Source organism: Bubalus kerabau, chromosome 5 (genome assembly GCF_029407905.1).
Source record: "Bubalus kerabau isolate K-KA32 ecotype Philippines breed swamp buffalo chromosome 5, PCC_UOA_SB_1v2, whole genome shotgun sequence".
Classification (NCBI taxonomy): Eukaryota; Metazoa; Chordata; class Mammalia; order Artiodactyla; family Bovidae; genus Bubalus; species Bubalus kerabau.
Genome location: NC_073628.1, coordinates 56696024 through 56721369, shown reverse-complemented (window position 1 = coordinate 56721369; position 25346 = coordinate 56696024). Strand labels below are relative to the sequence as shown.

The window sequence follows — 25346 nt, the reverse complement described above, 5'->3', positions numbered from 1 at the left end:
GAACAGCCAAAGATGCTGCTTCTGGGTTCAATACCTCTTTCTCAATACAGCGCCACCCACGCCTGCTGGTTCTTGCCTCCCGCTTTTAAGCAGGTTCCAGGCTAATTCTGCCTCCTCCTCGCCATCATCTCCACTGACCACTGAAATCTTCCCCAACCTGGCTCGCCTCAGCCTCTCCATAAGGTCTTCCCCAAACACCCGGACGCCATTCTTTCCTTGGCAACTTTCCTTTTTGCCACACTGTGTGGCAGGCGAGATCTTAGTTCCCTGAACAGGGATCCAACCCACGCCCCCTGCACTCCTTAGCATGGAGCCCTAACCACTGGACTGTCAGGGGATTCCTTGGCACCTTTCTTAATCCTGCTCTGTGTGACAATTACTTGTGCACATTTATGACGCCCATAATAGAATGCCAGTTCTCTCCTTGAGGGTGGGGACTGTGTGTCTCTTCAAAGCTCCTGGGAGAGTGTCCTGGGCAGAGAGGACGTGCTGTACACGCCTCTGGAATGGAAGGCGCTCTCCTAACTGGGACCCCACTTGTCTGCGTGACTCCCCTTTCCCACACCGCCTGTGAAGGGCCAGCACTCCTCCCAGGCCCTGTCTGGTGCTGTGACCCTCCTACTGCACCAGCTGCCCTGTCCTTGACGGAGCGGTCACTTCTTCTAGAACCCTTTGCACCCAGCACAAGGGCTGGTGCACGGCAGACACTCAGGTGAATGACTGTGCTTCTTTTTGAGGCACAAGGCAGGATAACCACCCCTATTTTCACAGAGGGAAGCTGAGGTCTGGAAGACATTGCATAACAATTAGCAACTAAACAAAGTGTCGAATGGACACTGGAGCCCCGGTCTCATGGCTCCTGGCTCATTCATCTTCTGATGTAAGGAAAGGGGCATAACTGGAAGAAGAACTTTTTGAAATGCGCAGAGGAAGGTCCAGAGTTAGCTGATCAGTTCTCAGGTGTCCCAGTTCCACCTGGAACAAGGAGTGAGATCAGAGAGGCTGCCCTTCCTCAGTCTTTCTTACAGAAGAAAAACAATCCCAGCACAGCACAACAAAGTGAACAAATCATTCACCAATGTGCATGCTAAGCGCTGAGTAGCTCAGTCGTGTCCAACTCTTTGCGACCCCATGGACTGTAGCCCACCAGGCTCCACTGTCCATGGGGATTCTCCAGACAAGAATACTGGAGTGGACTGCCATTTCCCTCTCCATCATTCACCAATAATGAAGTATAATTTCCTGCCGTTCCTGACTTGAAGGAGTCCTTTAGAATCCTAGGGTCTGAGAGCACGTGGGCCAGAGGAAGAAAATAGAACAGAATCTCCTCTCTCTGAGTTGAGTTTTAGGAGATCGTGGAGAAGGACTTGTTCACAGAGATGGGGAGAAGCCAGCTCTTGGAGAGCACAGGGTGTGTCTGGTGATGGCTCTGGGGGCAGGGAGCAATTTCATCCTGCAGTCCAGCTGGACTTCCACTCTCAGGGTCATCCATTATCCTGTCTCCTGTCACCCTCCCCACCCCATCACAGACAGATGGCTTTCTTGTCCCTGTCTGAAAAACAATCAATATTTCCAGAAACAAAAAAGCCAGAGGTCCTTGTCCTTGACCTTGGTTTGTCTGGGGTGGAGGATCTTCAGGCCACAGAACAGAAGTACCTCTCTGGGACTCAAAGGAAAGCCCAAAGCCCTTTAAGGACTGGCGAGGGGTGGGGTTCCTCTCCGTGCAACCTACCCCCCAGCCTCTGCCTGCTCCTCATATAGGGCCATCTGTCCCCTTGTTGAGGTATTGTGATTGCAACCCCGCTGTGCTGAGCGCCCAGCTCCACAGCCTCTCTTGTGTGTGTGCTTCTTCCATCCAGACCTCTCCTCCCTCCAGCCTCTCTCTCTCATGGTTACAGAAAAGCATCTCTCCTTTCTCCTTCACTGGGATACAGGGTCCTAATGAGATTCAGGCTGAAAAAAGCCAATTACTGAGCAGATGGGTGGTGAGTCCAGGGGAGGGAAGGTCACTCTTAATGGGAGCCAGGGCTCCTTCCATCCCCTCTCTGGCTGCTTGGACTGCTCCATCCCCCCACCTCAGGGGAGCTTAATTAACTCAAGTGCTTTCTGGCAACTCTACGGTGCACAGAACAGGCAAGAGGACCCTATGTCCCAGCCTGGGGAAGGGCTGTGCTTGCTGAGAGAATGGCGATTCACAGGAAGAGCCTGGTGGCCCTGTCCCCGAAGCTGGCTCCTCGGACACATCTTACCGGGGTACTTGCCGCCGCGACTCCTCTTGATGAAACAGACGATGAGCAGGATCAGCACCAGCAGGGCGATGGCGCACATGAGCCCGATGAACCAGCCCTGGGTGGCAATGTCCGCCTGGTTGTTGGTGTAGGCTGTGGGGGAGGGCCAGAGGCACACACATGAATGACTGGTTCACAAGCAGCAGGCAAGGAGGAGGGAGAATTTCAGCTATTTCATGGCCAGGTTCCTCCTGCAGCCTACCGCTACCACCCGGCAGCCCTCTGGCTCAAACCACCCCGCTACAGGGACGAAAAGGCAAGGGTAAAAGGTCAGAAAAGAGGCATCAACAAGGAAGGAGTAGAGGGAACAGAATAAGCAGCAGAAGGCTGAGCAGGCCCTTTGGGAAGAGAACTGTCCTAAGCTTGAGGCACTGGCATTCTTGCAAGCACAGTGGCTGGGCACAGCCTGGTGGGGAAGGAGGGAAGGCCAGGGATTGACTGTGACTCCCTGTGGATGAGCCGGGCTGAGCTGGCGCGCTGCCCACCCGGGAACGGGGGCCGCGGTCACACGCACACCCCGGGGGGAACACCTTCGCGGGCCGTCACAGACACTGGGACAGAGACCTGTCCTCGCAGCCTGTTAGCCTTTCCCGAAGCGGGACCTGGGCGTGGTGCAGTCCAGGGTGCCGCATGCTCCCTTGTGTCTCTCCAACATCCCTGCATGGGCACCTCAGATGGGCCAGGGGAGGCCATGCCTTCAGCACACCCCACGCCACTCCACCACACACAGAGACCCCTGTGACAGACGGCCCCTTGCCATCCCTGCCTGGACACGTGGAGGCCTGTCTCAAAGCGGGAGACCCCTTCATGACTCCAGGGGCAGGCTGCGTGGGCCTGGAGACCGGAGCACGTCTGACGGTGTCCTGGAGGACCATGACTGAGGTTAGAGATGGAAAGGGGTGGGGTGCATAGGCATCACCTGCCCTCTTCCTGTGTACGGACTGAAGAAGAAAAGATGCAGCCTTTCCTGGAAACCACGACTTGGAGGACAGGATCAGGGACAGAGGAGACTGCAGGGAACCTGGGGCAGACAGAGCCAGCGGAATAGCCTCTGGGAGACCCAGACAATGGTGGGAGTGCTGGGAGCCACACAGCCCGAGCTGAGGCTCCGGGCCTCCTAGGGGAGAAGCTCAGTGGCAGAGACGTGACCCCAGGCTGCACCCCAGGGTCTGAGTCACACCATCGTTCGGGGCAGGTATCCAGGTGTGGCCTACTCTTTGCTCTTCGTGGGCAGCAAAACTGTCTCTACCGTGTTCTCAGCGTCCAGCCAAGGGCCTTGCACCAAGCTGGGTCTCAATAAACAATGAAGACTGATGAACAAGACCTTCCCCTCTCTCTGCAGTCTGGCTGCCCAGGCAGTCTGGGCTGGAAAGTTCCATAAGACCATGGTCATGACCACGCTGATCCGGGTGCTGTGGGGGAAGTCCCACCCTTGTGTCCACAGGCTACGTCCCACACAAGATCTGAGAGGTTTTCCCAAGCCCCACGCAGGATCAGATTACCTCCTTCCTTCAACCTCCGGTGTTTCTCGTTACCATTAGGAAAAACTCCTCTATTGCTTATCCTGACCCGCCGGGCTCCATCAGTCGCGTCTCCCACCACCCTGGCCGCTCCAGACCCCCTGGCGACTCCCATGCCTGCCTCGGGGTCCTCTGCATCTGCTGCTCTGTCTTCAGACGGCAGCCTCATCAAATGTCATCTCTTCAGAGAGGCCTTCCTGGACCTAAGCTAAGACAAAACTCTCTTTTCCACCCTGCCATTCTATCTGCAGGACTGAATTTACCCTTTTCATAGCACTTATAACAACTGGCTATACTACTGCTGCTAACAGCTTACACTTGTAAGCACTTCCTATGGGCTGACACGGCTCAAAGCACTTTCCCACAATTATCTAGTTTAACCCTCACAACAGTCCCATAGGGTGGATTTGTTGTTCAGTCACTAAGTCGTGTCTGACTCTTTGCGACCCCGTGGACTGCAGCATGCCAGGCTTCCCTGTCCTTCACTATCTCCTAGAGCTTGCTCAAACTCATATCCATTGAGTCGATGATGCTATCCAACCATCTCGTCCTCTGTCATCCTTTCTCAAGAAGAAGCAAGAACTGCAATCCGATGGCCTCCAGGATGAAAAGTACAATCACAGAAAACTAACCAAAATGATCACAAGGATCATAGCCTTGTGTAACTCAATGAAGCCATGAGCCATGCTGTGCAGAGCCACCCGAGACGGATGTTTCATGGTGGAGAGGTCTGACAGAATGTGGTCCACTGGAGAAGTGAATGGCAAACCTCTTTAGCATTCTTGCCTTGAGAACCCCATGAACAGTAGGAAAAGGCAAAAAGGTGGATTTGTACTATTACCCTGTTTCATAGGTGAGGCAACCGAGGTGCTGAGGTCAGTGATCGGCTCAGGGCCCTGGAACTGGTAAGTGGTGGAGCTGAGGTGTGACCCCAGGCTGCCTGGTTTGAGTCTGTGCTCTTTACCACTCCACTCAGAAGGTAAGCTCCCTGAAGGAGGGACTGTCAGGGACTGGAGGGACTGTCGTCCCCAGGGCTGGGCCAGAGCCTGGAACACAGGGCCCTCGGTTCTCATCTGCTCCTTGGCTTCCGTCCCGTGGCCCACCCTCTCACCCTCTCGGCCTGCTGGGGCTCTGCCTCCCTCAGACTCCATGCTGCCCTCCCTTCTGTGTCACCTGTGCCAGCACTTGACTCAATCGCCCGCTTGGGTCCCCTCGGCAGTTACTGCATTCTTCTGCTCTTACAGTGAGCTTTGCTGGCGGAAGATGCAAACCAGGCCCGTCACAGACTCGCCGAGTCATACTTCAACGGGCCCTCCACGGCAGCCTGGCCCCGCTTCCACTCCTCCCTGCTCCCCCTCTCCCTCCTGCTGATCCGACGTGACCCTCCCTCCAAGTCTGCGTCTCGGTGTCGCGCTCACCCGCCCCACACTGGAGACCACTGGAGCTTCACAGGCTCTACAACCGTCTCCTTCCATACCTGATGGGGCTCTCCTCTCTCCCCTCTGCAGGGACCCAACGCCTCACCTCCTTGGTGGCTCAGTCCTGTGAGGATCTCTGAAAACTCTAGCATTTCCCAGGTCTTCCCCAGTGCTGTCTTTTCCCTTTCTCTGTTAAACGTGCTGAAGCTCACTGTTTTCAGGCATTTCTGAGGAACCTGCCAGGCTTTTTGGCTCTCGTGTGCACACTGTCCTCTTACAGGTAAGTGCTCCAACCTTCCGCCATCATCGCCGATCCCTGCCAGCTCCTTTCCGTGCCCCACATGCTGGCCTCCAAGCCCGCTGTAGTCCGTGCTCACCCACCACCACCAAGGGCGCCTTTCCCAGACTCACTGCGGCGCCCTAGACTCTCACTCTCGCCTGTCCTCTGGCCGTGCCTTTCCAAACTCCTTTCATCTCTCCTTGTCCTTCTAGCCGGTTCCACACTGCAAGGCCAGGGCTTGCTCCTGACATCTCCCCTGCTTCTGCCAGCGCCTTCACAACTCACCTCTAAGGGCTATCGTTTACTCCTTCCAAAATGTCTCCCATAGTCAAGTCACTACCCAGTTCTAAAGGGTTCCACTCAGTCTGAGTTCGTCAGACGCCAAGGATATGACAATACATCACGCTGTTACGTTTCTAGAACACTTCAATCAAATCAGGTGCCCCGGTCGTCCCCTTCCGCACCCTCCCCACCCTGCCCCAGAGAGCCTGGATGGCCACCCTTCCTGTCCTTCCCCTTTCCATGTTCAACCCCTCCTTCCTGAATCTCTGATTCCTCCAGCTCACACCAGTCTCTTAGCTCCGATTTCAACCCCATTTACTCTGCATGATGCAACATTTAATTGCTCTGTTTCCTGGGTTCTGATGTCCAATGATATTACAAAGGCTGGAGACCTGGGGATCCTTTGAGCCCCCTTGTCCTTAGCATGATGCTGGTCACCTAACAAGTCGTTACCGACTACTTACTGACTAATGGCCAATTTAATCCTAATATAACTATGGAGAAGGAAATGGCAACCCACTCCAGCATCCTTGCCTGGGAAATCCCATAGACAGAGGAGCCCGGCAGGCTACAGTCCATGGGGTTGCAAGAGTTGGACATGACTTAGCAAATAAACCACCACCACCACCAACGTTAACATGGGCTACCTCTTTCATTTTTTCTTGATACCAGCCGAAGGGTCACAAGGATATTGGCTTCACCACTGCCACCTGGGCACTGGGATGACGAAGTCACTTCAACTTATGTTTGAACAGTGGTCCCCACCTTTTGCAAAGAAGTTGGTCTGAATGTCTGCAGCGACCTGTTTGCTCTACTATCTTGCTGACAGCTGTCTCCCACGAGACTCCTTTCTCTTGGGAAAGAAAGGCGCAATTCCAGGGAAGGTGGCCATATGAGAAATTTACAAATTAAATATAGCTTTCCATCCCTGACATCACCATGCAAAGTTCAAATGTTACTTTCAGTCCTTACTGAAAAGATCAAAGAATTTTCTGTGAAGTTCAGACATACAAGGCTCTTCAAAACCAAGCAGATTTTGTAACTATGTTTGGTGATAGATATTAACTAAACTTGTCGTGATAATTATTTTGCGTAGATCAAATGATTATGTTGTACGCCTAAAACTAATCAATGTCAATGATACACAATAACAAAGAAACAAAAAACCCAGTGGGATCTGGGGTAAGGTGGGCTCAATCAGACTCCACCAAAATGATTTAGTTTCTCAAGAACCAAAAGAAATTTAGGACATAATCTCACTCACATGACTCCAAAGACTCTGAGAGGAGGAGGCATTTTTGCAGGGTTTCAGGGCAATTACATTTGTCTGCCAAGACCATTCTTAATTGATCCATTCAACATGTTTCCAGATCCCTAATGGTCACAGTAATAGCAACATCCCAAGATCAGTGAATATCTACATTTACGACCTTTGCTGGAGCTAACGGAACCCAGGACAGCACCTGTTCACTGGGAACACACAGGTTCTAATATCTCCTACCCTGGCCTACAGGTCATATTTTGTGTGCCTTCCACAACCATACTCTACAACCCCGCTCGGAAATGTGTAGTTCACTTGCAAAGCACAGTTCCCTTAACTCTTCACTCTAACCAAGAGGAAATTCGTTTGATCATTGGAGAGAGGCCAGTCACTCAAAGCGGGCAGAAAAATTGTATTTCAGAAATAGGGTGGATGAACAAATATGACAGGGATGGGCTTTCTTCAAATGCAGTTTGGCATGGCTGTTCTCACTTAATGCGTCATTTTACACCTTTCCATTTTTATCTCACTCCATCCTGGGTTTCTCCCAGCACAGCAAAAAGAGGCTGACCACAGGTGGGTCCCCTAATGTCCTTCCTCCCATGTCCCTGAGGCCTAAGGCAGCTTGCTGTCTGTCTCGCTGGGCCCCTGTCAGCACCCTATCCAGCCTGCTCCAGGATGTGAGAGCTGACAGGTCTCTTGGAATCCAGGGTTATGTGCTGGGGCCCCTCAGGCCTCTTTGGCTTCAAAAGCTTCAAGAAAGTGATTAACTTCTCACGCGGGATCTTTCTGGTGAGAGTCAGGGAGCCTGTGAGCATTCCTTGTGTGTGTGTGTGTGTGTGTGTTTTTTTTTCCATTTCCTGCATGAACCATTGTAACATGTTTGAGTCTATGGATAGAAGTGATAGCCTGTGGTTGTCTAAAGACCAGTGGTTGGGCCCCAAGATGGTCATAAACTTGATGAGACACAGGGACCTGGGAGATGATTGTGTGAACTTGGCTCTGGAGTCCACCCACTCCTTTGTGTATTTTCAGAGGATCTGGACACACACTCACAGGCATACACAAAGTTTAGAAAGTAAAAATATTTTTCTTCTCTATGTGATTTGCACATAGTCATTTCCAGCCAGCCCGTGAGGAAAGGGAGCAGTAAGTGCCCAGAGCGAGGGTCATGAGCCTGCCCTCTCCAGCTTGCGTGGGGAGGAGGTGGGGACACATGCGAGCGCTGCAGGCCTCACTCACCCTGAAAGCAAGCTATGGGGTCAGCCTCTCCATAGCAACCACGGGAAAGGAGAAATGAACATCTGAGTCAGTGTTCAGAAGTGCATCGTCAATCACTATCATTGTTTTTCTTTGCACGGAATGCTGGGACATCAGAGCAGACTGGGACGTCCCTGAGGGAAGGGACTGGCCCTTTCCCCTCTGGCTCTTTCTCCTCAGCCCACACCCACAGCCCCTGGGCTCAGCACTGGGCGAAGTTAAGCTCTGCAAGCAGGCTGAGCTGGCTTTTGCTGCATTCCCTAGGATGGAACTCTATCATCAGATCTCATCCTTGCTTTCTGCCTCTGGGCTAGACTCAAGTTTGTAACAAAGCAAAAGCAAACGCATGCACCAGGGAGCAACAGCTTGGAACCCTGACTGGGTCAGACAGAGTCCAGCCACCTGCTTCAGTCAGTCCACTGCCCAGTCTCCGGGCCTGGCTCCCAGGATGACCTGGCTCCTTGCAGACTTCCTGCCTGAGCTGGCCTGGTTAGCCTCAAGCAGGCAGCAGGACTCAGACTCCCCGAGTCTGGATGGCATGGACAGGCATAGACATGCACGCGTGCAGAACAGGCAGAGACACAGGGAGGAGGCCGGGACACCCAGTCCGGGAGGGACCAGGCTGGAAGGGGTGTGGGAGGCATTACACACACGGGCTGAGACCCTCGAGATGCAAGCCACCAGGATCAGCCTCCTCAAGCCAGGCGCAGGAGGACACATAAGTCCACATTTAGAACTTCACAGAAACCATGCTGTGTTCTTCCCTTTAGCCTTGTGTCTAGTAACCTGCACCTGAGCAGGACGGGCCTGAGGGCAGGGACTGGTCCTTTCTTCTCTCTTTCCCCAAACTCATCCTTTCCCCAGGGCTTGGCAAACCGGCCCCTTGGCCAGCTTGCCCAGCTGACTTTAAAGAGAGACACAAACAGGCAAGCAATGCCCTCCAGACTGCCAGCCACCCTGACCAAAAGAGAGATTTCTGAACCTTGTGAACTGAGCCCCAGTTTCCCTGTTGGTTTGGTACAAATGAAGAAGCTTCTCCATCCAGAGCTGAAGCCCTGAAAGATCCAGAGGTCTTCTAGGACTGGAAAGTTTCTCCTCCTCAGTGCAACAGAAGGTCAACTACTTTTAAGCCATGACAAACCTGGGGCAAAGTTAAACTAAAACAAAGCTCCAAACCATTCGGGTAACACACTTTGGAGTTTTTAAACAATGGTTGTCAGTAGCAAGGCAATGCCATACATGCTGATCCTTCGTTTGGTTCCTGGGAAGATTCTGGGGTCAAGACCTGGTCCTATCCCCTAACCCCACATGCAGGAAGCGAGCCCGTGTGAGGCCAGGTCGCACTGCCCCGAGACCCCCACACAAAGACCATGTTTATGCTCACACCGAGCCCTCGTGGTTCCAGCACAGTGGAGGCCAGGGCGGCCCCACTGTCCTCAGGCTGCGTGGCCTGGCTTCCGTCTGATGCCCCCTCATCCCCACAGGGTCAGACACGCCTTTCCTCTCTGGTGGCATGCACTTTTGGCTCATTCTGTCTTTCCAGTAGCTGCAGACTGACACGTAAGAAGAGCCGCGCTGCGCCGCGCCATGCAAGGTGAGGAACGGGAGGGCGAGTCTTCCTTCCCGGGAGGAGAGACAAGTGGGAAGCTGAGGATGAGCACGACATGCCCATGCTTGCGGGGACGGCCAGGCCCGACCCCTCTCACCTGCACTGGTCATAAAGGTGACGGCGGCGCTGCTGATGGCCTCGTTGTCCCGGGAATAAACGCGCAACGTGTATGTCATCCCGGGATAGAGGTCTGTCAGCTGTACGGGCTGGGCCTGCGCCTTAACAGGGACAGTTTTTTTCGTATGATTGCCTGGGGAACAGAAACCTCAGTCAGCCTAAGGCCGGGCACGGGGGGCTGGAGAGGCAATGCTTAGACGCCTGGGTGTCTGTCAAAGGTGGAGGCACGGTGGGGGCGGTGGGGGCCAGGCTGTCCCGCAGCACGCTGCCCCTTGTGAGGCTCTCTGTGCTCGCCACAGGCTGAGGCGCTGAGCACACTAGGACCCGCTTCCTTAGGCTCTCAGGGTGTCAGCCAGCGCTCCGCTGCCCTGGAGAGGATAACTCAGCACCCCGCAGGGTGGCGGAGGAAAGCCGGGCCTCTGCTCCTCGGGCCACACTCCCGGCTTGCCCTCTCATTTCTCACTGCGTGAGCTCGCGCTGCGGGAGAAGCGACAGCCTGGGTGTCTGGGGGCGGGGTGAATGCTGGTCACGGGAAGCACTGAAAAAGTACGACAAACTAGCAGTTCTGGGTTCTCCAACCGCAGAGAACCGAGAGTTGGTTTTCTTCTATCTCAGAGCTTCGGGTGCCCTTCCAGCACAAGTCTAACAGGCCAGCACGGTGGGTCTGAGCCCTCCGGAATGGGGCCTTCCCCCAGCTACCCGGACCTCACTCCGGTCTCACAAATATCCAGTAAAGGAGGACCAGCTCAGCTCGAGCTGAGACGTGTGACCCTGGACGGTGTCTCTGACCTGTGGGCAGCTGGCGTCCCTCTGTGAGCAAAGTACAGTTGGGGGTCCAACTGTCCAGGGGAGACGCTAAGAGTATGGATCCTAAGTGAAGGAATCCACACAGCAGCGAGAGCGAGCTCACTGGGGTGCCGTCAAAACCCTTGTCCTGGGCAGGAAATGGACAAAGGGCCCTCAGCCAGGCCAACCCCCCCCTGCCGAGCAAGGCAGCCCTGGACCGCCACTGATGGCGCAGAAACCCCTTCCTTCACCTCGAGCTTGCTCTGCCCACCCCTGCCGCCTGAGCACGTATCGACTTCATGAAGCCACAGTGGAGCAGCTGAAAGGCCTCCCCGAGCCCGGGGGAGTGCCCTGGGCCTCTTTAAGGGCATCTGCACTACCCACGGCGACTGCTGCCGCACCCACACAGCAATGCTTACTGTCGGTGTACTCAACCACAAAGTCAGTTCCGGGCCCGAAATTGTGCTTCCAGCTGATGTTGGCCCATTTACTGTTGGGGAGCACAGTGACGTTCCAGATGGACTGCTCGTCGGGGGCTGGCGGGGGTTAGAACAGGAGTTAGTGGTGAGGAGGGAGGAGGCACTGGAGACAGACAGACAGGCAGGCACACACGGGCAGCTGGGACAGGGTAAGTAGGAAGGGGCCGCACACAGGGCCTGACGGAGCTCCAAGCTGCAGCCTTGGCGGCCAGGCCCGAGGTCGCCATCCAGGCACAAGCGGTACAGTCAGGGGCCCTGTGTGTGAGGCAGAGCTGGAAACTGTGTCCACATAGGCGGGGGTGCGAACGAGAGTGGGTGTTGGCCAGGCCACCGGAGGCCCTAACCAGGGTTCCTTCCCTTTTTAGGTCCCTTGTCACAGATTTCAACGGTGCAGTGAAAAGCCCTGTTAGCTAGGATGCAGACAGGGTGGGGTTTGTGGGGGAGATGTGCCTCTTTCCCATCAGCTACAGACATTCTACAGAAAGGAAAAAGGCATCTTGAAAAGCCAGTCGAGAGTCATGATGAGATCTGCATAAAGGACAAGACCAAATGAAAACCTTATTGCGCTCCTGAAACTGGAGACGGAGAGTGGCAACTTACATGGAGCCCTTGGGGTCATTCTTGGTCACCAAGACGCTGAACTCGGTGAAAAATGGCCTCAGACTGTCTACCGGGACTTGGGCCTGAAACCCCAGGGCTCCAAGAAGAGACAGTACGAATCCTTCCTCTCCCTTTCATGGGACCATAGAAGATAACTCCTTGACACCCAACATTCAGAGGTCCAGATACCAGAAGAATCCTGTTCTGTCGGCTTCTTAGCACTGTATCTTTGAGGCCTGATCTCCTTGCAACACAGAAGACATTAATTATCTAGTTCCTATGAGCTGGGAGCTACTTTATTAAAGCCATCACACAAATCTGAAACCATAGCCTGTGGACAGGAGAGTGGTAGTAATCTTCAAACGTAATCATTTTTCAACATCCCAGCAGTCTAGCCTCTGTATCCCATTTCTCAGCAAAGATTTAATAGTGGAGTGCTAGCATGAAGCCTTGTGTTTCAAAGCCTTTACCCGTGTGCTGCTGTATATTTTATTAGCACGCAAGGGGGCAATGTCACCAACTCACTTGTCAAAAGTAAATGAATAGAGTACATTGGTGATGCATGTATTCATTATCTATCTGACACGTGACTGAGTCTGCAGGGCTCGGGAACTGATTAACGATCTCCTGGTCTGCACTCCAAAGAAGCGCCTTTTCTACTCCAACCTCGTCAGCTGCCGGTCGTCCCAGGTGAATGTGATTCGTTTTAGGTGAGGAGCAAGAAAGAGATTCCATTGATGGTGCCAGGCCTTCTCTGCGGGCAGGGCAGAAGGCAGGCTTCTTTACTCATCTGTCAACGGTTTCCACTGTATCGGCTGCTTTAAGTCAGCCTGAATCCCAGCTCCTTAGAAGCTCATGGCTCTTTCTAGTGGGAGTGAATTGTGATTGGTTATGGTTTGGGGACTTGACATTTTCCCTCCTCAGCTCTGGGCCCTGGAAATCAGCCCAAGGATTTGGGTTTAAACAGTTTGACCACCAATAGAACCCTGGCCCAAGGCTGACTGTCTTAAAGGTAATGGAAATGGGAGCACTATTAGATAAGGTTAAGCAATGGGAAACCAAATGATTTTTACTGGGAGGTGGAGGAAGGCTCTGCCATCTAGAAATACCAAGATGATGATCATTAAAAGATGAAAAGCTCAGAGAGAGGCAGCAATAAGGAAAGCTATCAATGACTATAAAAACAACAAGAACTGAAGGGAAGCAGGGATTGTTCTGTCGACTCCTGAGATGTGAGACTTAAGGGGTATCCCTTGAGATCAAAAAAGGAGAGCTTAAGGACAAAGACCCATTTCATCCTGAAAAAAAAAAGTAAACTTAGGAACAATCCTATCCTCAGTTGTAAGACATGATAAAGATGCACATTCCTTTTGGAAACCCTGGGCAGCAGAGCCGCTGTGCTGCGTGCAGGGAGCAGGGATGTCAAGAGGGCCCCGTAAGGACAAGCTCGGAGGGCAGCCCAGCCCCTGCGGCATCTCGGATGCAGCTACAACTCTGCGTGCGCGTCCACAGGCTCATCCTCAGTGGCAGCAGGGCCAACCCTTCCAGGAGCAAGACCCACTCCCTGTCTTCATTCTCAGTACATCTCTTCTGTGAATTTGGAGCATCCACGTGGGACACAGAGGCCCACCTGAAGCCTCCTGTCGCCCCAAAGAACACCCATCACCAAACTGCCAGCGGCAGCTTCTGAGAGCCTAGCAGGTTTCTCCTTAGCCAACTTTTTCTTGCAGACCAGGCTATTTATATTGCCGATACTGCAGCTTTAAGCCAAATCAGTTTTCAAGGTCTGAGGAGCATCATGTCAGCTACACATTGCATGTCTCACTTACGGCTCACACAACTCCATGTAACTGGATTAAAGAAAAGACTCACATGTGCATTAAGCCTCCATTCTCAATTGGGTGCTGAGAGAACACGGGTGGGGTGAGTGCAGCCCTGGCAGCTAGAGGGACGTGCCCAGGAGAGAGGGGCCTGTGGCCCTGCAGCTGCTGGAGGAGCGTTCTGGGCGCTTCCTGCCAGCAGCCCTGCCGCCACATCACGCTGGCTTGACAGTTGGTCTCTGGGCTCCACAAGCTGGAGGCCCTCCCCTCCGCGGTAATAGGAGTGTTTGATGTCAGTTCTCAGAAGCACTGCTGGGTCCCCGAGGGGTCTCCACAGGCTGGAAGTACAGAGCTTCCCGGCCTGGCTACCTGATGCAGGAACACCACATTGTCTGGGCTCGGCAGGCCAGCCCTGGGATCAATCCTTCCCAGGGGCCTCTAGAAAGCCTGTGGTTTTCCCTCCGTGTGTATATCCGGGGGTGTGGGGAATACGAGGGGGGAGAGCAACAGAGCACTCGCCAGCATTTCTGGACTCCTCGGCAGTACCATTTCCTGGAAGCTCTGACCTTATAAAAAAAAGCCTATAAACCTGCTTTTCCAGGAGAGGCTCAAGGGAGGCGCAGGGTTCTGAGAACAGAGCCGCCTGGCTTGGCAGGCTACTCCCCCCTCCCCAGGCTCTGCCGCAAGGCTAGGGCAACACGGCAAGGGCAGGAGGCCTTCGTAGGCCAGCTGGCTAATGTCCGGCCCCTCTCCTTCCCCCCTCGCCCCCTCTGCGGTGCTCAGCCCTCAGCTGATCCCTCAGTATGTAGCTGGAGGCGGCCCTACCGTCTGGGCCCTGGAGTGCCTGCCTGCGTGGTGTAGCCCTCTGTTAAAGAACAAGGATCTGAGCTTAGGACACGGGGTCTGAGTGGTGGAGACCCCCCCAAAGAGTCAGGGCACGGTGCTCTGTGCCTCGAGGCCGCCAGCCTGAGAATCCAGTCTCCCCCCTCCTGTCTGGGGAGGCCTGCGCATGGAGGGGCAGGGGCATGGACGATGGGCAGTACCGGATTCTTGGATCTCAGTCCTGGAGGTGGTGGCGGGACTCTCCGTGGTGGTGGTGGTGGCGGTGGAGGCTGTGGCTTCGGTGGTGGCGGTGGTGGTAGGTGCGACAGGTGGGACGGTGGGGACTGTTGTGGCTTCGGTGGTGGCGGTGGTGGTAGGTGGGACGGTGGGGACTGTTGTGGCTTCGGTGGTGGCGGTGGTGGTAGGTGGGACGGTGGGGACTGTTGTGGCTTCGGTGGCGGCGGCGGCGGCAGTGGCATCGGTACTGCTCGCCGTGCCGGGCGCACCCACCGTGGTCGGGGGCGACGTGGGAGGCGCTAAGGGGAAATGTAAAATAGCCGCGTCTGGTCGGTCTGGCTGTCCCAAGGCTGGACGCACGGCCCCGCGTGCAAGGCAGGCAGCCCACGGGACTGATGGAGCTGAGTGACCGGAAGGCTCCCCAAGCAGGACAGATGGGTCAGGCAGGTACAGGGCCACGGGAAGGGAAGAGAATGAAGCCTGAGTGTTTCATTCTCTTCTCACGGCCTGTGTGGCTCAAAGCTCCCAGCATGCACCCAGCCAAGGGCAGTGATGAAGAGGGCACCTGTACCGAGTCACTCAGACCCCAGGGATGACACGGAGTCCCAGGCCAAGCGCCACCCAGCAGAGGCCAAGCAGCATCACTCGGGTCCAGGCCCGGGGCCTGGGCCTTGAGATGGGCAGCTGGCAGGGCCCCGTCTGCAGGGGCACCAGGAAGCCTGCCATTCCCAACCGTTCACTCCAAAACGACACTTCCTCCCGCCTGCCTGAGTTCTAATACCACCCAAACCCCACGACAGAGAGAGAAGCATCCCCACTCTGCGGGCAAGCCTTGTCCCGTGCTTCCTCTTTTCTGCCTCCACCGTCACCCCTTCCCCAGGCTCTCAGCTCGTATTCATTTCCTGCCTCTCTTCCCTTCTTCTCGGCCCAGGGATGGTCCTTCCTGCAATTGCCCCAATGCATCCCGGGGGCGGCAGAGGGTAAGATGGTTGGATGGCAGCACTGACGCAATGGACGCGAGTTTGAGAAGCTCCGGCAGACGGTGAAGGACAGGGAAGCCTGGCGGGCTGCAGTCCAAGGGGTCACAAAGACTTGGACATAACTTAGCGACTAAACAACTACCACCTCCCTAACTTGTAGTAACTGCCTTTCTCTCTAGGACATTTGGGTCCTGGGCCCCGCCTCCCCAGTCCACAGTAAATGCAGAAATCCCAAGATATGAGTGAGGCACGGGCGGCCTGCTTTTTTGCATAAATCTTCAGAGGGCTTCACATCTGCCGTAACTCTTACTTTCTCATCTCCCATTCAAAGCTACCCTTCGACAAGGGTGAGCCGTAGCGGGTTAAGTCTATCGTGACAATGTTTCCATGGACCCTCTTTCTTTCTACAGAAGAGCCGTGGATGCTAACAAAGGGCTGGCCTATTACTCTTTAGTTCCAGGACTGCTAATGCTAAGAAGAATGATGGGAAATCAAGAGAGCCAGGGATACCGCTCCTTATCTTCTATCTCCTGTGATCTGATCAGCCTACTTTCTGCTAACAGGGAAGAAAGTCACTCAGCTGTGTCTGACTCTTTGTGACCCCATGGACTGTAGTCTGCCAGGCTCCTCTGTACATGGACTTCTCCAGGCCAGAATACTGGAGTGGGTAGCTGTCCCCTTCTCCAGGGGATCTTACCAATCCAGGGATCGAACCCAGGTCTCCCGCATTGCAGGCAGATTCTTTACTGACTGAGCCACCAGGGAAGCCTAAAAATACTGGAGTGAGTGGGTAGCCTATCCCTTCTCCAGCGGATCTTCCTGACCCAGGAATCAAACCAGGGTCTCCTGCATTGCAGGTGGATTCTTTACTTAACTAAGCTATCAGGGAAGCCCTTAAGACACAAACAGGTAACTCTTAACTTCCAAGGAAGAGAGATATCCTATCTTATCTCAAATCTCCAGAAGTTCAGGAAAATACTATCCATACTCCCTAGAAGAGGGCCGGAGCAAGAAAGAAATGAGAGAGAAAACTGCCAGAAAGCTTCTCTCAAGAATTAAGAGATGCTAAGCCTTCTCAACAACAGCCTGACCAACAAAAGCCCTTTTCATTCCCGTGGGCCTCCATGTTACAAGTCCCCCATAGAACAGGAGGGACTGTTCCTGGGATCCCAGTTGCTTCCCTATTTATAAGATCAGAGGCGTTATTGGGCCTGAGGGTGCTGATCACAGAGGTCACAGTGGGCAACTGACTGTGCCCCATGCATTCCAGAGATTCCTGGACAAGGTCAGGACAGACAGCGCTACGTTCCCCAAACCCCAGTCAACACGGACATCAGAAAGGTGGGCGTGAGGGGAACATGTAGTGGGAAAAACTCTCCCTCTCACAGTCAGTATTCAAGGATGCATTTCAAGTGGCCCAGGCCTGGAATGCAAGCCTAGTGTTTCAAGAGATCAGCCAGTGGGAATTTTCCTATCCCACTCACCAAGACAGGCAAAGAGACAGACGCACACACACACATGAGTCTGAGACCTACAGGGCAAAGGCGAGCTCCCTCCTAGGCCTGGTACTGGCAGCTCTATGGCCATGGATGCACATGGGCTTTTCCTGCTGTTCTGAGCTGCTGGAAGGAACCCTGAGAAGCTATTTTGTCCATCTGGACAGAACTACTCTGATTTGGCTCCTTACCAATAGTGTGTTTCCTAATAATTTCAGAAGGCTCACCTTTGCTATGATTACTTAAAAGACAACATAAAAAAACTGATACTTGCTTTTAAGTCACCCGCCTCTGTATAGTGCGGAGATGCGGGCTTCCCGCCATGTGCACGGTGGTTCTGCATTCCAGCCCCTGGAGACTACACACACTCTCCTGTGGGCGCTGGTCCTCCCACGGGCAGGGACACATGCTCAAGCGGACACAGGGCCGACTGGAGGCCCACATGCGTCCCCGGGCACTGCAGCGAGCAGCCCTAGAAACAGAGATGTGGAGAGGGCCAGAACAAGTCCTTCCTGGGCTCCGCTGGGCAGAGACAAGAACGAGAATTGAAGATGCTGCCACGGTCTCAACCCCTCCCTCTCTGGTCCCTCCACCCAGTGTGGCTGGAGCAAGGGTTTTCTCTGATGATGGCTGCTGCTAAATGGCTTCAGTCGTGTCTGACTCTGTGTGACCCCATAGACGGAAGCCCACCAGGCTTCCCCGTCCCTGGGATTCTCCAGGCAAGAACACTGGAGTGGGTTGCCATTTCCTTCTCCAATGCATGAAAGTGAAAAGTTAAAGTGAAGTCGCTCAGTCGTGTTCGACTCTTAGCAACCCCATGGACTGCAGCCTTCCAGGCTCCTCCATCCATGGGATTTCCCAGGCAAGAGTACTGGAGTGGGGTGCCATTGCCTTCTCCGAGCCTAGATGCTTTTCCTTCAGCTTGGCAGCAATAATCAGGCGTTAGCGAGAGGGGCCCAAGAGGAGTGGGAGGAAAGGAATCGCCTCCCAGGCGCCCTCCCAGAGGACGCCCAGCACTGCAGGTGAAGTAGCGGCGGCGCTTTAGCTGGCTGCGGTCACAGCTGGTGAATCGGCACTCTCTCTGGTCCACTGCTAACAGTGTCTATTGTCCCAGGGATGGACAGGGCCTGAGAGACTGGGAGGGCAGAGGCAAGCAGGCAGGGTTCTGGGGGAAGGGCTGGAAGTCAGTGAGTGAGCTGTCAGAGCCGTGTGCAGGCAGCAGGGAAGGGCAGGCTTTCCAGGGGAAACTGCCCCGTGTTCAGGTCTAAGGGGATTCAGATGACTTCAATCCCCGGGGCAGGGTTAGGGTAGCAAATAAAAGGGAAATAAGGCCCAGAAGTGGGGCTTATAGGTAGAGTGGTTCACGGGCTGGACAGACACATTGCTGGGCTGGGATGCCATCTCCAACCACAGCAGAACCAATACGGTCACTGCCCAGCAGAGACCACCAGGCTGGCAACTGTGTGACGGAGGGCCAGGGTGGTGACCGAGAGCGACGGACAATGGAGGGCCTGGGCGGTGACCGAGAGCAGTGGAGGGCCAGGGTGATAGCCGAGAGCGACAGAGGGCCAGGGCGGTGACTGAGAGCGACGGACAACGGAGGGCCTGGGCGGTGACCGAGAGCGGTGGAGGGCCAGGGTGATAGCCGAGAGCGACTGAGGGCCAGGGCGGTGACTGAGAGCGATGGACAACGGAGGGCCTGGGCGGTGACCGAGAGCGACGGAGGGTGAGAGCGACGGAGGGCCAGGGCGATAGCCGAGAGCGACGGAGGGCCACGGCGGTGACCGAGAGTGATGGAGGGCCAGGGCGGTGACTGAGAATGACGGAGGGCCAGGGTGATAACTGAGAGTGACGGAGGGCCAAGGTGGACCTGGAGGCACAGGACCCCTCCCTGAAGTACTCAACCCAGTGTGTTGTCTAACATACTCTGGAAGACGCCCCAGCCAAGGCCAAGGGTTTTCCACCAGGGTTTTGGGTGACACCATGCAAGAAATGGAGAAAATTAAAAGACATGTCTCTTATTCATCTTTTGTCGCCCAGAACCCACCATGGAGCTGCCCAGCAAACACTGGCAGATATGAGCTGAGCCAAACACAAGGGCAGCAGTTCCCAGACATTCCAAGGTGGATGGCTCGGTCCAAAAGTGTCCACCTGGTGCACAGACTACCTTGGCCAAATACAGATGGCCAGAACAGATGGGCAGCAACCCTAAGAGACTGCAGACATGGGCGCAGGAAAGGGGTCATCTTTCCTGGGTGAGAGGAACACATCAGTTTGGGGGGAAAACACCCACAATTGGCGAGAAAGAGAGAGAAGGGAACAGCGGGCTGGGGTCCAGACCACGCAACGATGGAGACCCTGGGCGCCGTCACCTGGCGCCTTCAAGGCTGGGAACGGCCGATGGTACTGGCATAGCTCATTTACCAAGAAACACCCTGTGCCCCACGGAAGCGGAGCCCAGGAAACACGTGACCGACAGACAGAGGTCCCGGCTCCCTCTGCACACCAGGGTGAGCCTGGATCTTTCTTAAACGAGAAGGAGGAAGTGGGGGTTTGGAACTACACGCATCCCTCTCACACCTGCCACACGAGAGAGGCATCACAGCCCGGCGTGGATCCCACCGAGCAAAGCGGGCTCCCTGCCACCAGGCCCAGCTGCCTCGGGTCCCGGGTGCCAGCATGGGGAGGGGACTGTGAGCTGTTTGACCAAAGAGCTCCCAGGTGATCTGCATGGCTCCCTCACTGCCTCTCTCCTTCCGCCTCCACTGAGTGGTTTCGGGCACATGGCCAGCCCCAGGGGCGCCCATGCAAACTTGAATCAGGAAGTCAGGGCTATCCCCAGGCTGCACAGACAGCCTTCCCCCGGTCTCCAGGCCCAGGATCCCCCTCTGCCTCCTGTCCCAGCAGAGGCGGGGAGGCGCTGGCCGTTGGCCTGGGTTATCTGAGGGTAGGATGGAGGGGAGGGGAGCACGATGACTGCGCACCACCCAGCGGTCTGGCTGATGAGACAAATGCAAACAGAGGCAGCAGGGTACGCAACAGAAACAGAACCAACCTAAAGCGAGGGGGCTGTGAGTGAGGGTGGAGGGGAACCAAGGGGGGAAGGTGGGGTCCTCCACGCAAGCCAGCCCTCCAGCCTCTCTGCTGCCTGCAGCCTGAGGTGGCCCCGGTGCACCCACCTCACGGCCTCTGCTCTGCCTCGAATGAGAGCAGGGGCGGCAGCCCGGGTCCCTGCCCAGCCTCTCCAGCTTGAGGGCCGGCCTTGCTGATGCTCCTCAGACCACAGCGTGAGGGGGCTTGGGCCCCTTGGAGGGCAGGTCACCTCCTGCTCCAGACCTGCCCGCCCAGCTCCTCACGGTGTGTCTGCCTCCCAGACCCCGGGAGTGGGCACTGTCCTTAACACCCAAGACGGAGAAGCTGGGTTTCTGCGGGCTGACGGGACTCTGAGCCCATGGCGTCCTCTGAGACTCCAGGTTGGGGGCGCCTGGCCTATCCCAGGACACAGACTCACTGAGTGGAACCCACGGGAGATGGCAGAGCTGGTGCCCGGCCCCATGCAGCATGCAAGGCCAGCATGCACGGCACGCTCACCCTCGGGTCACCCTTTCAGGGAGTGGCAGCCTGACCCGGAGACAGGAGCCAGCTGCCCCCACCCCCAGGGCACAGCAGGTCACCCAAGGGCTCTGGGCCTGCGGTGCTCTGAGATGGCAAGCTGGGCAAGAGACCAGGTGCTCAGAGGAGGTAACCACTCAGCTCCAGAGAAAGCTGCAGCTCCAGCGAGCAGGTCTGGAGCCTCTGAGTGGGCTCCCTTCCAAGCAGCCGCCTTCGTTAGGGAAGGGAGGGGAAGGCGCTTGTTCGCCTCTGGCCCTGCCCCCCCTCCACAGGCTCCTGCAGAGTCCGGCTTCCTACCCGCTGAAAGGGTGCATGCTGAGAGCATGCTTTCACCCCAGGCCTCTCCCTCTGTCTGCCCGCCAGGCTGGCCTCCACCTGCGCTGTCCCATGCCACGCCCATTACCTCTGCAGCTGGTACAGTACCTGCGGTTGGCGTGGCTTCAGAACACGGCACCCAAGATAGCCAGAGAGGGAAAGGGGGAAAGAACGAGAGGGAAGAGAAAACAGCACAGGTGAGACCACAGGACAAGCAATCACAGGAGAGACGGTTCTGGCTCAAAGTGACCCAGACGGCATGGCTGGGTGCTGGCCACAGCCCTGAGGATACCACCTGGCCTTTAGGGATTGTGTTCAACCCCATGGGGGTCTGCCACGCTCCTACAGAAAACCTTCCTGGGTCTTGGAGACCTTTCTAACATCTTTGCTTCTATGTCAACTCGAGGACATCTAGGAGGTGGCATTAGAAACAGTCTGCCTAGAATGTATGTCCCCATGTCTGTTTTGAAGAATGTGTCCCTCTCTAGCGGGGCTGATCTTTACGAAGGAGCTGGGTGATCCTCGATGGTGCCAGGAATTGAGGGCATAAGACAGAGGTGTATAGGAGGACACCAACCCTAGGCAAAAGGAAGCCTCCTTTATCCCTAGGGGCAGGCGGTGGGTAGCTGAACCACGCTGGGGTGGAGGGAGATGGAGAATGGGTTTGGTGGCCCTCCCCACACCGCCTCAGCCTGGAAAGCTGGGGCCTGTGATGGACGGGAGCACGGGGCCCTGTCCCGTGTCCTGCCGCCCACTGGACTGCATGAAAGAGGAAACGCAGCTGCGGACTGAGAGCCTAAAAGGAACTCCTGAGTCTGCTGCAAAGTCCTTGGCTGAGTGGGGCTGAGCATCCCTCTTTGTTCTCTTGCCCCCTGGCACTGAGATCCTTCCCTGCAGCGGTCACTGGAGCTGGGCAGTGGGGCCTTGTTTATCTGATGTTCAGTATTGGTGGGGGCAGGAGAAGGGAGGGAGAAGAGGCTCTCTTTATGTATCTCCTTGTAGAGTGAAGTAGTCAAGAAAGTGCACCATCCCTGGCCTGACCTTTGGTAACAGGCATGTATCAACCACTTACCCAAAGTCACCCAGCCCTAATACACTGTCCAAGTGCCCAAGAAACTGGAAGGGAGACTGCGGGAGGGGGGCATGTTGTGTGACTCACTCTGGGTTTACAGGCACAGACACACAGCACCGTCAGCCTTCCCCAGCTTCCGCCTGGCCCCTCGCCCCTCTGCTTCGGTGCTGGTCTGCTGGTCAGGGGAGCAGGGCCGGGGGAGGGACGCGGGACTGCTTGGGGAGCTCAGCTGGGAGCCTGGGGGCAGGCAGCAGAGGCAGCAGGCCTGGAGGTACCACTGCTCTCCTGGGCTGGGGGTGGGGATGCCCAGGAGGGCCCCCAGGCCAGGAGACCTCAGCCTTCTCGGGAGAGTGCTGGACGCGATAATCTGTGGTCGGCGTCAGAGGTCCCTAACCACATGGCCCCTTCTTTGCAGCCTTCCCTTGTGGACTCAACCCTACCCCCCGCGCAGCCACTGCACTTCCGTCACCTGAACACAGCACAGCCTGTGGCGAGTCACAGTTGGATCCTCTTGTGGGCGTCCCTCCTTCTAGACTGGGGGAGCTCCTTAGTGTTTATATCCCTGGTTTTTGGCACAGTTGTCCGGTGCCTCTGGGGAGGCGGAGCCCCCACCCTCTCTCACAGCGGGTCTGTGGACGGATGCCAGGGCTTCCAGAGCCTCTCCCACCCGAGAACTCCCGGACGCCATGAGCAGGGGCGCCGGGCGCCCTCTAGTGGACATCGCGTGCGCGCGCAGCTCCGGGCCGGGCGCCCTCTAGTGGACATCGCGTGCGCGCGCAGCTCCGGACGGGCGCTCACGGTGGGAAGACGCCAGAGCCCAGAAGAGGAGCTCACGTGCGCTCCTGTGCAGCTGGTTGGGCCGACGGCTGTTTCCCAGCTCCCTGTCCTCTCCTCGGCCTGACAGCTCACTCCCTTCAGGCCGCCAGGAGGGCTACTACGTCTGTCTCCTGCTCGACCCAGGACGCCGGCAGTCAGTGTCCGTCACAGCTGGTCTCCGTTCCTCTGAGCGCCAGGCACCCTCAGAGAAGGGGCAGCCCTAGGGGCCACGTCCATCACAGCGCTGCCTCCCTCACCTGGCAAACACCTTCCTGCTCTGTGGAGTCCGTGAGCACACTTACTTCCAACGTGCTTTCTCTCTCGTCCCCTCGGCTCAGCCACGACTCACACTCTCTTCCGTGTATCCCCAACAGTTAAACAGCTGAGCAAGTCGAGGCCACGTGGGGACCCAGGTCTGACTGGGACAGTATGAAGATGTGTCTTCCAGGTCCATCGCTGGCACCTACCTGTCAGCACGCAGGCTGGCTTCTCCCTCTGGGGGCCTGCGGGCCACGGCCCCGCTATCCCAGGAGGCCAGAGGCCAGCTCAGGGTTTCTCTAGGCATCTGCACTCCCCGGGACCATTCGCCCCGCGGCCGCCGCAGTGCACCTACCTTCATTCGGGGGTGCTGGCGACTCCTCCGTGACTGCTTCCCCTGAGCCCACCTGCGTCCTGGCACTGAGGGAAAAGCGGTAGCGCGACACGGGGTCTGCTCTTTGCACCGTGAACTTGGTCTGATTGGGAGAGAAGTTTTCCACTATCTGCTTTCCTACTTTGGTTCCATTAACTGGAGAGAGACAGGTAAGTGGAATTGAGCTTTAGCAATGCTGACCATGATGGGTTATATATAAACTGCTGCTGGAAGGAGGAAGCCTTCTCGACTCTGCTGGGAAGGGAACCCATGAAACCTGCTCGTGATCTTAAGGACTCGGCCTGGGAGACGTTTCAAAGGCCGAGTGTTGGGCCACAACTCCTCTCTGGCTCTTCGATGACGCACCAGGGTTAACACGTTCCCACTGATCTCATTATTGCTAGCTCAACACAAGGTTATGTGGCTGATTCTGAAAGATTCAACTTTTAATCCTCGAGCCTTTTCAACAAGGACAAAACTTGAGTTCCTTTTTTCCTTTCAACAGAACTAGGGCAAAACCACTAGAGTTTTTCATTGTTAGTGCCTCCTTTGTAAAAGGCCTATTCACTATAGACCTCAGAGGGGGAAGGTCAGGTCCAGAGATGGATTCAGAATCACATTCAAGCACACAGTTGGCTATTAAAATCCTTAATAACACAATGCCTGCCCTTTGAGCCTCACGTTAAGGCATAACATCACCTACTTTAGAAGACATTTGAAAGTCTTTCAAATGAATGACACTCCTGTCCCTGCCTGGTGATGCTGAATTCTTTAGGTGAGGTCATCCCAACCCAGGCTCCTGAGTGAGCCAATATTCAATACTGAATATTCAATATTCCATGGCAACTCCACAAACAGCTGCTTTACCAAAAATGGCAACTTGTTAAGGTGGCCCCGAGGGTCAGTGTCGTGTGGACCCTTATGCATGTACTATCTGCCTAGTGGATGGAAGCTCTGTCAGGTAAGAAATGTTCTGTCCTAGACCTTTAGGAGTTAGAGACTCTAAGATTCCTGAGCCTTGGGGTTGAATCCCTCATCAGACCAGATGTCCCCTATGCCTCACCGGCTGACTGGAAGCCCCCTGATGGAGAAACTGTGACAAGAGAGCAGGGATTGGGTCTCACTTGCCTCCCATAACCCTATAGGAAGCTTTTCACCTGCCCCTTGCATCCCTCCACAATGCCTTGTGTACCTAGAGGCTTTCTACCTTGATTCCTTAGGAAAAGTGGTGAGAATGGGGTTTCTGATTCTCAGATTATCCAAGAGAAAGAAGGGCAGAACGTACAGGCCACGTATTTGAGAGTATATCCAATCAGGATCCCATTGGGGTGTTCTGGATGATCCCATTCCAGGTTGATTGTCTCCAGGTTGGGCTGCCGGACTCGGAAACGCCTGGGGGCACTGGGTACTTGGGGAAGGAGGAGAGAGCGGGGGACATGGGGGGAGAGAAAGGGGCGGGCAGGATGAGGAAAACACAAGAAACAAAGCACAAGTATGAAGGCATTGACCTCTGGACAGCCCCTGTGCTGGGTCGCTGCTAAGCCAGAACCTGGAGGGCTATGAGATGGCTGGCACCCACTGCCTCATCCAGGATGGCATCTCCCCACATCTAGGACAAGCACAGCTCAGACTTGGTTTACATGGG

At 55.6% G+C, this 25346-nt stretch overlaps 1 protein-coding gene across 1 annotated transcript in view; it reads right to left on the bottom strand.

Annotated features, from left to right (window-relative positions):
• The window catches only part of NFASC (neurofascin), a 196098-nt gene that overhangs the window by 4715 nt on the left and 166037 nt on the right, over window positions 1-25346 (bottom strand). Inside the window, exons 23-29 of the mRNA XM_055581727.1 lie at window positions 24987-25109; window positions 23684-23857; window positions 21291-21305; window positions 14764-15078; window positions 11241-11357; window positions 10016-10168; window positions 2250-2381 (exon numbers count right to left, since the gene is read on the bottom strand). Of these exons, the coding sequence (XP_055437702.1) occupies window positions 2250-2381; window positions 10016-10168; window positions 11241-11357; window positions 14764-15078; window positions 21291-21305; window positions 23684-23857; window positions 24987-25109 (1029 nt within the window). The remainder of the gene's footprint in view (window positions 1-2249; window positions 2382-10015; window positions 10169-11240; window positions 11358-14763; window positions 15079-21290; window positions 21306-23683; window positions 23858-24986; window positions 25110-25346) is intronic.